The sequence below is a fragment of the Delphinus delphis genome, chromosome 19 (assembly GCF_949987515.2).
Source record: "Delphinus delphis chromosome 19, mDelDel1.2, whole genome shotgun sequence".
Lineage (NCBI taxonomy): Eukaryota > Metazoa > Chordata > Mammalia > Artiodactyla > Delphinidae > Delphinus > Delphinus delphis.
Window position 1 is genome coordinate 50,865,688 of NC_082701.1, and position 11,355 is coordinate 50,877,042.

The 11,355-nt window shown below is 54.0% G+C and overlaps 2 protein-coding genes, 1 long non-coding RNA gene and 4 other non-coding genes across 7 annotated transcripts; 6 read left to right on the plus strand and 1 right to left on the minus strand.

Moving 5' to 3' along the window:
* Window positions 1-249: 249 nt before the first annotated feature.
* EIF4A1 (eukaryotic translation initiation factor 4A1) lies at window positions 250-6,510 on the plus strand. The gene is made up of 11 exons (XM_059996848.1): window positions 250-298; window positions 1,667-1,715; window positions 2,160-2,292; window positions 2,752-2,891; window positions 3,869-4,037; window positions 4,372-4,481; window positions 4,838-4,981; window positions 5,064-5,201; window positions 5,324-5,413; window positions 5,678-5,757; window positions 5,876-6,510. Exons 1-11 carry the CDS (start codon window positions 276-278, stop codon window positions 6,018-6,020), a joined length of 1,221 nt encoding a protein of 406 aa, XP_059852831.1. The 5' UTR covers window positions 250-275; the 3' UTR covers window positions 6,021-6,510.
* On the plus strand, window positions 2,327-2,461 carry LOC132415641 (small nucleolar RNA SNORA48). The gene has a single exon (XR_009517360.1). It is a non-coding gene; the product is annotated as a small nucleolar RNA SNORA48 (small nucleolar RNA).
* On the plus strand, window positions 3,180-3,324 carry LOC132415642 (small nucleolar RNA SNORA48). Its single transcript, XR_009517361.1, has one exon. It is a non-coding gene; the product is annotated as a small nucleolar RNA SNORA48 (small nucleolar RNA).
* On the plus strand, window positions 4,141-4,281 carry LOC132415657 (small nucleolar RNA SNORD10). The gene has a single exon (XR_009517378.1). It is a non-coding gene; the product is annotated as a small nucleolar RNA SNORD10 (small nucleolar RNA).
* On the plus strand, window positions 5,459-5,600 carry LOC132415622 (small nucleolar RNA SNORA67). Its single transcript, XR_009517342.1, has one exon. It is a non-coding gene; the product is annotated as a small nucleolar RNA SNORA67 (small nucleolar RNA).
* Window positions 6,511-7,065: 555 nt separating the features above from the next.
* On the plus strand, window positions 7,066-11,090 carry CD68 (CD68 molecule). The gene is made up of 6 exons (XM_059996849.1): window positions 7,066-7,679; window positions 7,762-8,222; window positions 8,406-8,525; window positions 8,659-8,731; window positions 8,848-9,018; window positions 9,331-11,090. Exons 1-6 carry the CDS (start codon window positions 7,631-7,633, stop codon window positions 9,462-9,464), a joined length of 1,008 nt encoding a protein of 335 aa, XP_059852832.1. The 5' UTR covers window positions 7,066-7,630; the 3' UTR covers window positions 9,465-11,090.
* LOC132414377 (uncharacterized) lies at window positions 9,589-11,265 on the minus strand. The gene is made up of 2 exons (XR_009516940.1): window positions 11,165-11,265; window positions 9,589-9,781 (listed from the first exon to the last, which is right to left on the minus strand). It is a non-coding gene; the product is annotated as an uncharacterized lncRNA (long non-coding RNA).
* Window positions 11,266-11,355: the final 90 nt, after the last annotated feature.

Genomic DNA, 11,355 nt, shown 5'->3' on the forward strand with positions numbered 1-11,355 from the left:
GGCCTCGAGGCCTGAGTCCTGTATGTCACTTCCGTACCGGCAAGAAAGGCGGGCCCTTTAGCCAATGAGGCCGCGGGGCGGGCCTTCACCTTGATAGGCACTCAAGCTATCCAATGGTGGCTGCGTGCCAGAGCGCCGACGAATGAACGTCACGCCGGGTTGCTGAGCGGCGGCAGGCGGAGCCGAGGAGACCAAGCCAATGCGATGGCTGGGGCGGGGTTGGGCTCCCTATAAGTTGTCGATAGGCGGGCACTCCGCCCTAGTTTCTAAGGATCATGTCTGCGAGTCAGGATTCCCGGTAAGAAAGACATTTGCAAGAGATTGTGGCTACTTACCCTGCTGTCCCTTCCGAGGACCCCACCGGGGGAAGCTGAGGTCCACCGCCCTAGGCCCCCCCAGGGTTGCGGGGCGAGCAAGCCGGGAGCACCCGTGGGAGGGGGCGGTGAGGGGCGGGTCCACGGCCGACGTTGCCGCCAGGGCCTAGGTAGAGGCCGAGGACGGCCCAGGTTTCGGGGCTCAGCGGGCGAGGTGAGCTACGAGGGCTCGACCGACGAGGTGCGCGAAGCCCCGGCGTTGAGTCGGGCGGCGAGGTGGCAACCTGGCGTGGAAAAGAGAGGTAGAGGCGACCGTGCGTGGCCCGGAGCCGCCGGCCCGGTTGCCTCACTGCCGGAGGGCTCGCGCGATCGGGATTCTGGAGGATTCTGATGGTACCACTCGCCGAAGGCGGGGGTGCCTGCGTCCTCAAATCCAGTCGCTGAGTCGCGTGGAGCTGTGGGTCGGGGGAGAAGAAGCCGGCCGTTCTGTGTGCTGGTTTTCTTGACGGCCAGGACCGACCCTAACCCCGAGGAGCGGCCGCGTGAGGCACCAGGAGCCCACCCGGCGCCGGGCGGGCGGGTCCATTTTGCCGCACAAGCCGGGCAATTGGCAAACTGCGGATGGTCAGGTCCATTTTCCTTCGGGGGTGAGCGGCCTGAGGTATGGGAGGGCGACGCCATTTCGCGACGGGGCGGGCGGGATGTGGTTTGTTCCGGGGTGGGGGGGGGGACGCCGCCGAGTGGTCGAGGGAGCAAGCACATGGCGTCCCGAGGTGTTCCCCTCCCCCAGTCCGTTTCGCTTCTAAGTGTTGTGCAATCTCCCCCTTTGCTAGCTCGGCTGGGGCTCATTGTGCGCGAGGCCGCCACCGCCCGCGGCCTCCCACATCCGGGCACTGCGACGGGGGGAGATGGGCTCGAGGGAGTGGGGGAGGGCGCGAGCTGCATGACGTGGGGGGAAGGGGATGTCCTACCCTGGCATCTGGGGAGGAGAGGGCGGGACTTCCGGCGGGCAGGGGCCACGGTGGGAGGTGCACGCGTTTGGGCTTGGAGCGTCAGGCTCAGGACACGTGGGCCCGGAGGCAGGCACCACCTCCGCGCCCCTTAAGCGCAGACTGGTTCCTTCCAGCCTCTGGGTCTTCTAGGAAGGTTACTCTATCATGTCGGGGTCGGCTTGACTTGAGCCGCTCCCGAGATGGGGCCTGACTCAGTTGTAAAATAACTATTATGTTTTTTTGGGAACACGTGGGGCTTGGACTAGGGAGTGAAGGCTGATGGCATCATGCAAAGTTGGTTTGCTGCTAGGAAGAGGGTGGTTGTCAGGATTTCTACATACTGTATTTTTAAACCGACAGATCTAGAGACAATGGCCCCGATGGGATGGAACCCGAAGGCGTCATCGAGGTGAGGTTGGACCCCTCCCACCATTATCCTTTAACTCTGGCAAAAGCGGTGCCACTAGCATTGTTCTTTGGCTTTTGAAGTGGTGGTTTAGTGAATACACCAGTGATTGAAACCCAGGATTCAGCTGTACGACGTAACATAAAACTCCCAGGTAGTTAGACACGACACCTTAACTCCCTTGCAGAAATTTGTTTAAAGTTTTTAAAGTGTGTTTAAAACGGGTCACTCAGATTCTGTTCTCCTTTCTACAACATCTAGGTTCACTGTTTACAAGTGGGCTGGCCCCTTAGGGGGGTTTCCCAGGTCATGTAGAACTATCAACCATCTGGCTTCCATGGGGAGAAGAGAGGTTGTGGGCTCTGAAGCTGGTGCAGGCACCAGGTCCTGTTTACTCCAATGTAAGAGCACAGCCCTATTTCTCCTACTTGAATTTGTTTTCTACAGAGTAACTGGAATGAGATTGTTGACAGCTTTGATGACATGAACCTTTCGGAGTCACTCCTCCGTGGCATCTACGCCTATGGTTTTGAGAAGCCCTCTGCCATCCAGCAGCGAGCCATTCTTCCTTGTATCAAGGGTAAGACCCTTCTGCCCCCGAACAAGTTCTGGACTGTCCCTGGCCTGGGTAGAGTGGCGCCTGGTTGGTGGTGCCTGTCTTATATCAGCCAGGGACAAAGTAACTCCTTGTTTATCCCAGCTTGGCTTTTGGTTTGTGCCCATGTCTGGTTCATGCCCTGGAAACATGGATTGCTGGTTTCATTTCAACAAGGTAGTGTTTTAGCCAGATCATGCTGGCTTTTTACAGCTGTATTTCTAGCCCAATTTTGTGCAGTACTAAATGGCTGAAACCTGGCCTGATTGTCCAGACCTGTTCTTGTTTGGATACTGTGTTGTCATGTAGACTCTGAAGCACTTATTGCTGGGCACAAATCTCTATTGGTTGCTTACTGATCTCATTCAGCAGGGCTGTTGAATGTCTCACGAGTCTAAAGAATGCTTTCTACCATATAAAATTTCTCTCCTAATTTGTGTTTAGGTTATGATGTGATCGCTCAAGCCCAATCTGGGACTGGGAAAACGGCCACTTTTGCCATATCAATTTTGCAGCAGATTGAATTGGATCTAAAGGCCACCCAGGCCTTGGTCCTGGCACCCACTAGAGAGTTGGCTCAGCAGGTGAGTTTACCTTTCTTCCCCTGAAGGACTTAGTGGTTAACATAAATCAGAAATCAGAAGTTGTGCTCCAACTCCTACCACTTTTGGAAGAACTGAAGGATGGGGAAAAGAGATGTTATAAAGTCAGTTGATGACTTTTATGTTTCAAGACTTAGTAGGTTAGTTGTAAGCTTTTTCCTCACCAAACACTGTAAGCATCCCTTACTCCACCCATTTCCTGAGTCAGACGGGGAAGGCTGCTGGGTGGAGCCTGGCTGGCTGGGCAAGTTTGGCTGTTCTATGAAGAAAACCCCCTGGCAATGGGCAAAGAGACACCTGATTGGTGGTGGTGCTCTTGAATCAGTCAGGGGCAAAGCAGATGTCTAGTCCTTTCTTCATCGTAGCTTGATGCCTGGGTTGGTGGCCAGAGCTGTTTCATGGCTGGGGCACATAAAATGTTGGGCTATTTCCTGGGTCTTGGAGGGGAAAAAAATCAGAAACACTTGTCTCATAAGTTGATTACTGAGTTTAGGGGAATGTATTCTTACAGTGTCCTACGGAGGTATCATGGTCATTCTGTGCCTAACTTCTGAACAAAGGCAGTGTGAGCAAGAAGTTACAGTAGAGCTCCACTCGAGGGCCCTTAATGTTTAGAACATGCTTTAAGAGTGAACATGCCGGGCTTCCCTGGCGGCGCAGTGGTTGAGAGTCCGCCTGCCGATGCAGGGGACACGGGTTCGTGCCCCGGTCTGGGACGATCCCACATGCCGCGGAGTGGCTGGGCCCCGTGAGCCATGGCCGCTGAGCCTGCGCGTCCGGAGCCTGTGCTCCACGGCAGGAGAGGCCGCAACAGTGAGAGGCCCGTGTACCGCAAAAAAAAAAAAGAAGTGAGCTTAATAGCGTTTGTCTCAGAGCTGGAAAGAATAAAATACGTAGCACTTAAAATGGTGCCTGGCAGTTGTAGCTAATATACAAGCACTTATGTTTTTCTGGTTCAGATACAGAAGGTAGTTATGGCCTTAGGAGATTACATGGGTGCCTCGTGCCATGCCTGCATTGGGGGTACCAATGTGCGTGCTGAGGTGCAGAAGCTGCAGATGGAAGCTCCCCATATCATCGTGGGTACCCCAGGTCGTGTGTTCGACATGCTTAACCGGAGATACTTGTGTGAGTGTACAATTTTCTAGCTCTCTGGGTCACTTCCTATCCATGCCTTTCCAGTTTCTTAACGTGGCCACAATTTGATTCCCAATGATATCCTCTGAGAGTTGCTCTGTGATGAACCCCATGCGTGTCATCTGAGCCTGGCTTCCCTGTCATCTCAGCCCATGTAGTGTTCTACTTCCCAGGGCTATTGTCTGGCCTGGCAAGGGGGTCCCAGGCAGAGGATCAGTCTTTGTCTTCTGAGAGCAGACCGCCTGTCCTTGTTTTTTTTATTGGGAAAGTTAGGGGTAGTTCACACTTCTCTAGTAACTACCTGTTGGTGTTTTTCTTTCTGCAGCTCCCAAATACATCAAGATGTTTGTACTGGATGAAGCTGATGAAATGTTAAGCCGTGGGTTCAAGGACCAGATCTATGACATATTCCAAAAGCTCAATAGCAACACCCAGGTGAGGAGGACATTGGAGTCTTGCTCGCATGGCTGACAGTTGCTTTGTGTAGGTTGTGGTGTGTTGCTTTGTGTAGGTTGTGGTGTGCTTGGGGTGATGATGGAGCATTATCAAGTGCCAAAGGAGGGACTTCCCTGGCAGTCCAGGGGTTAAGACCTGGCACTTCCCATGCAAGGGGTATGGATTCGATCCCTGCTCAGGGAACTAAGATCCTACATGCCACGTGTTGTGGCCAAAAAGTTAAAAAAAAAAAAAATTTGGATGATATCCAGACATGTAAAAAACCCAAAAGTGCCAGGGGAACCATGGAGTTCTGGAGTATCCCCTACCCTGAGACTGCTCTTTTTTTCCATTAGGTGGTTTTGCTGTCAGCTACAATGCCTTCCGATGTGCTTGAGGTGACCAAGAAGTTCATGAGGGACCCAATTAGGATTCTTGTCAAGAAAGAAGAATTGACGCTGGAGGGTATCCGCCAATTCTACATCAATGTGGAACGAGAGGTGGGGCCCAGTGCAGGAGGCGGGCCTGGTGGTAAGTTGTTGGGTATAGCCCCTGACTGATCTCCTCCCCCCACCCCACCAGGAGTGGAAACTGGACACACTGTGTGACTTGTATGAAACCCTGACCATCACCCAGGCAGTCATCTTCATCAACACCCGAAGGAAGGTGGATTGGCTCACTGAGAAAATGCATGCCCGAGACTTCACGGTCTCTGCCATGGTGAGGTTTCTCCACCTTGTTTTACCAGCAGAGTCACATGTCAGGGTCCTACTCACAGGCAGTTCTCTCAGAACCAATGCACCTATTTGTAACACGGTTACACTGTCTATTTCCTGTTCTAGCACGGAGATATGGACCAAAAAGAACGAGACGTTATCATGAGGGAGTTCCGCTCTGGCTCTAGCAGAGTATTGATTACCACTGACCTGCTGGTAAGTAGAAGGGCATTTGGACAAGAGGGGAGGGAAGATGTGAGAATCCAAGGTGATTCCCTCTTCCAAGGGGCCTGCTAGTGCCCCTCTTCAGGAAAGTAGCAACTTGGAATAAAATCTGGCACGCCTCTGGTTTCTGGGGAGAGGGGATGTTTGTTTCCTTGCCTTCCTTTGGCTGCCTACATGTATGCTTAAGTCTCTTTCTGGATAGACTTAGGGTGTCCTCTCATTCACACACTGAAGCTGCCTTTTTTCTGGACATAGGCCAGAGGCATCGATGTGCAGCAGGTTTCCTTAGTCATCAACTATGACCTCCCCACCAACAGGGAAAACTACATCCACAGGTAAATGCAGATCTGGACTGTTAACCAGCCCAGCCCCCTCCTGCCCAATCCTCCCTGCAGGGAAGCGTCTTATTTACTCTTTAATCCTCACTTATTCTAAGGTGTCCTTGTTTTCCAGAATCGGTCGAGGTGGCCGTTTTGGCCGTAAGGGTGTGGCTATTAACATGGTGACAGAAGAAGACAAGAGGACTCTTCGAGACATTGAGACCTTCTACAACACCTCCATTGAGGAGATGCCCCTCAATGTTGCTGACCTCATCTGAGATGGGCTGTTCTGCTACCTAGCCCCAGCCAGGGCTCAGTCCTTGGGGGGCACTGAGGAGCAGCAGGAGGGGGGAGGGAAGGGAGTCAAGGGATGGACATCTTGTCATTTTTTTCTTTTTTTTTTTCTTTGAATAAATGTCACTTTTTGAGGCAAAAGAAGGAACCGTGAACATTTTAGACACCCTTTTCTTTGGGGTAGGCGCCGTCTCTTCTCCCAAAAACACTAATCCAGTTCCCTAACCTAGTCAACCTCCAAACCCCAGAGGCTCTCCCCACCCCACCTGAATTCCTCTGAAAATGATTCAGTCCACCTCATTTGCTGGACCAAATCTGGAGGGAGAACCCCCGAGTTAGGTGGCCCAGGGGGTTGTCCCCAGGTGGGGGGAGTAGGGGAGAGAAAATGGTAGCCATTTTTACATTGTTTTGTATAGTATTTATTGATTCAGGAAACAAAGACAAAATTCTGAATAAAATGACTTGGAAACTGCCTGCCTTGGCTTGTCATTTCTTACCTCCCCTTCCCTCCCATCTGCTACTGGGTACCGCTCTACTGCCTTCTGTTGAGCTTTTTTTGTTGTTGACTGGAAAATGGTCGTGTTAACTGGATAATATGACCTTTCTGGAAGGGGCTGGGCAAAGACCATCGTAAGTACCTCATGTGTCTCAGCAAAGAGGAAGCAACAGGACTTCCCTGGTGGCGCAGTGGTAGAGAATCTGCCTGCCAATGCAGGGGATACGGGTTCGAGCCCTGGTCTGGGAAGATCCCACATGCCGCGGAGCAACTAGGCCCGTGAGCCACAATTACTGAGCGTGCGCATCTGGAGCCCATGCTCCACAATGAGAGGCCCATGCACCTCAATGAAGAGTGGCCCCCGCTTGCCACAACTAGAGAAAGCCCTCGCACAGTAAACGAAGACCCAACACAGCAAAAATAAATTAAAAAAAAAGGGGCTTCCCTGGTGGCGCAGTGGTTGAGAGTCCGCCTGCCGATGCAGGGGACGCGGGTTCGTGCCCCGGTCCAGGAGGATCCCACATGCTGCGGAGCGGCTGGGCCCGTGAGCCATGGCCGCTGAGCCTGCGCGTCCAGAGCCTGTGCTCCGCAACGGGAGAGGCCACGGCAGTGAGAGGCCCACGTACCGCAAAAAAAAAAAAGAGGAAGCAACAGACGGAGAGGAAAGGGAGTAGAAATGAATGTTCAAGTTTTACATCCTATTGAACTCTGACAGGGAGGGGCTGCTGGCTCCATAATCACTTGTCACAACCACTAGGCATGTTTTGCTGAGGCAGACAAATGAATCCCCAAGGATCCACTTACCCAAAACTCCATCCCACTATCCACATGACACATGTTGCTGACGGCCCCTACTTCGGTGACACCAGGGCCAATCATCTAACTCAATGACAAAATTTTAATGACTAAGAGATTGGTGGCTGGGGCTGAGGTGTCTGAGTCAGGCTGGGGGTTGGGTTACCTCAGTTACAGGAAGTCAAAGATTGATTTCCTCTTTTTCCAAAAGAACGAAGGCAGAGGGTATAGGGTTGATTGAGCAGGCAGGCAGCTGGTACCGACACAGAACCAAGCTGGACTCTGGGTGGAGGCTGTTCTGTCATGAGGTTGGCTGTGCTCTTCTCTGGGGCCTTGCTGGGTCTACTAGCAGGTAGGGAGAAAGGGGACGAAGGGGAGGGGGTCCCTGGGAAGGAGCCTGCCCCTGGGTTGCTAACCAGTGTTTCCTCTGAAAGCCCAGGGGACAGGGAATGACTGTCCTCATAAAAAATCGGCCACTCTGCTGCCATCCTTCACGGTGACACCTACAGCTACAGAAAGCACAACAAGCCCTGGAACAACCAGCCACAGAACGACCAAGAGCCACAGAACGACCACTTACACGGCTACCACCACTCATAAAACTACCACCACGGGCACCACCAGCCACGAGTCTTCAACAGCCACTCACCATCCTGCTACCACCACCAGTCACGGAAATGCCACAGTTCATCCAACAAGCAACAGCACTGCCACCAGCCCAGGACCCTCCACCAGATCCCCCCGCCCAGGACCACCTCCACCCTCTCCAAGTCCTAGCCCAGGCTCCAAGGAGGCGATAGGAGACTACATTTGGACTAACGGTTCCCAGCCCTGCGTCCGGCTCCAAGCCCAGATTCAGATTCGAGTTCTGTACCCAACCCAGGATGGAGGAGAGGTAAAGCTAAACAACAGTAGAGGACATAAGGGGAGGGGGATGAGGCCTTCTGCTACGGTTCAGAAGGGAAGGAGGAAGAGTAAAGAAGTAGATGAATACAGGGTGGAGACAAAGGGAACAGGGAACCTTGAACGGCACAGCTGTGTAGTCTCGTGACCCTCTCTCGTCTTTTAACTTCCGCAGGCCTGGGGAATCTCTGTTCTGAACCCCAACAAAACCAAGGCCCAAGGGGGCTGTGAGAGTAATCATCCCCACTTGCTCCTCTCATTCCCCTATGGACAGCTCAGCTTTGGATTCAAGCAGGTACTTAACCCTCATCCCTCACTCTCACCCTCCAAGTGCCCTACCCCTACCAACTTCTTGCCGCACTCCTTACTCTGTGTACCTGGATGCCACTCTCCCCTGCTGCCCTGAATCTTCCTGGTCACCTCCCCAGGAGCCACTGCAGAGCACCGTCTACCTGAACCATGTGACTGTGGAGTACAACGTGTCCTTCCCCCAGGCATCACGTGAGTAACCTTCCCTTTCTCATCACTTCCACTAGATGTCTGGGCTCCTGAAGGGACCTAGGCTGGGGGTATGGTGGGGATGTGGCTATGGAGCTGACCCTTCCTCATTCTTTCAGAGTGGATATTCTCTGTTCAGAATTCATCCCTTCGAGATCTCCAAACCCCTCTGGGCCAGAGCTTCAGTTGCAGAAACGCAAGCGTCATTCTTTCACCAGCTTTCCACCTGGACCTGCTCTCCCTGAAGCTACAAGCTGCTCAGCTGCCCCCCACAGGGGCCTTTGGACCAAGTAAGACCTATTCCTTCCCTCCCAGAATTTTCCCACTGCACTGAAAGCCCTCCCCTCCAGGCCTATAATCTCCCTTCCTGCACCCCCAAATTTCCTCCCCCTCTCAAGCTTGTCAGAGCTAGGGTAACTGTCCTCCCCTCCTCTATAAGACTCTACGCAGGCTCTCCTTTTCTTTTTTGCTCTGAGTCCTCTAGGTGAGCCAGCCCCTCACCAATCTCCTACTTCCCAACATCCCACATTCCCTCCTCCCTCCTTCCACCTTTATTCCAACCACCACCGTTGTGATGCCTACTTGCCCTATCTTTCCGCCAGGTTTCTCTTGCCCCAGTGACCGATCCATCTTGCTGCCTCTCATCATTGGCCTGATCTTACTTGGCCTCCTCACCCTGGTGCTTGTTACCTTCTGCATCGTCCGGAGACGCCCACCCACTTACCAGCCCCTCTGAGCATTTGTCCCAACAGCCAGGGCACCAGGAGGTGCCCTCATTTCTCACCACGCAACTGACTCAGAGACAAAGTTATCTTCCTTCCCTGTCTTGATGAACAAAAGTCGAGATAATGCAATCGGGAGGAATGAGGAGAGAGCTGTTTATTAAATATGACTGATTCCCCCTCCCCCATCTCCAGTGGGAGAATAATAAAACTTGATCAAGTCTTTACCCTTGGTTTTCCTTGTCCTTCCTGCCAGGATTAAAAGCCATGAGTTTCTTGTCACACACCTTTCTGTACCTTCCATGGTTGAGTCTTGGGGAGCCAGGAACAGCTGATGAGGAGGGATGAAAATGTCACTGTGTGGCCCAATGCCCTCACGGGTTCATCCTTCGAAGCCTGACACAGCTGGTGTCGAATCGGCTTCACCTCCCTTCCTCCTCTTCTTCTGGGGCCCCTGGCTGCTCCAGTTCCCTCTCTCCTCCAATCCAGTGGAGCCACCCATCCCAGCAGCCTTCTTCCCAACCTTCATATTACAGTTACAGGCAAAGTAGGCAGCAAGAGCAATGAGTGTGGGTGGGAAGGTCACAGCCCTGCCCTGCTCTGTTTCAAATGCCCTGCCCTACCCAGTGTGCCCAGGCCTAGCGAACAGCCTGGATTAAACTCTCCCCGCACCTGGGATGCTCCTATCTCACCTGCAAAGGGTTTTCATCAACCACAGGAGCAATGCGTACTGTGAACTCCACATACGATCACTCTCTATGCTCCTGGGAACAACATGCCTCCAGCCTGGGCGACCCGCGGAGCCAACCTGAAGTCCCTGGTGGTGGCGCACCTAGTGGTGGCACCCCCCAAGGCAGCCTGAATCCAGATTCTTCAAAGGACCTCCCCGACCAACAAGCGCCAGACCCTTTACAATCAGCTATGAGCATCCCCGGGTCCAGAATGGGACCCTTCCGGTTGTAGCAGCCGTGTACGGCTACAGAAGGCAGCCGCCAGGACCTGCAGGCCCAGCCCTCTGAGAGCAGCACGTGGCAGGGACCAAACAACCACACCACCGCCTCGCCGACACCCCGTTATGACCTTGCTGACTGTGGTGCGGGAGTCCCCAAAGGGTGTGGTAGTCCCCAAAGGGTGTGGTACTCCCAGCAGGCGCCCAGCCAACAGAGCTTGATGGCCAGGCCCATCTCCACCGAGATGGCCGAGAGCTGATGTCCCGGCACTGGGGGGCAGAGCGCATCGCTCCCGCCGCGTAATCCAAGATGCCCTTTCCCAAGGCTAGCTGCTAGGCCCCCTCCGCCTGGCCCAAGCCCTGGCTCAGCACGCGGTCACAGGAGGCCGAGGAGCGGGCCTTGGCCTAGAGGTGGCGCCCTCGGGCCAGTGGGGTGAGAGGGAACCCCAGGGCCCTCGTTTCACAGGGGCGGCCAGGGCTGGGCCCGCACGGGGGTTAAGGGCGTTGCAGTCCCCCGAAACTGGGCTCACCTTCCCCACCTCCCCCTCCTCTGCTTCACTGTCCCGGCCCAGCAGTTGCTGGCGCACCCATCTGCGAAGGCCTGGGCGAACCTGAGGAGGAAGAAGCATAGGCTCGGCGCCTAAGGAGGGATGCCTGGCTCAGACTGTGCCCCCCCCCGTCGGTGCCGTGTCCTCTGGAGACGCCGAGAGCCCAGGAGAGAGAACGCTACAGAACCCCCGGCCCAACGCCATTTTGGAGACTCACACTCCTTCTGTCTCAACCTCGTACAATGTAAAGTCAGCTGGAAGAAGACAAGATGGCGTCGAGCAGGAGAAGCGGAGAAAGGCTGGAGGATAAATCTTGTTGCCGAAGCGGAAGCGTAAACAAAGGCGCGAATGATGGAACTGCGCAGGCGTACATATTTGGCACGCGTTAAAATTCGAGCAGCAGGGTGG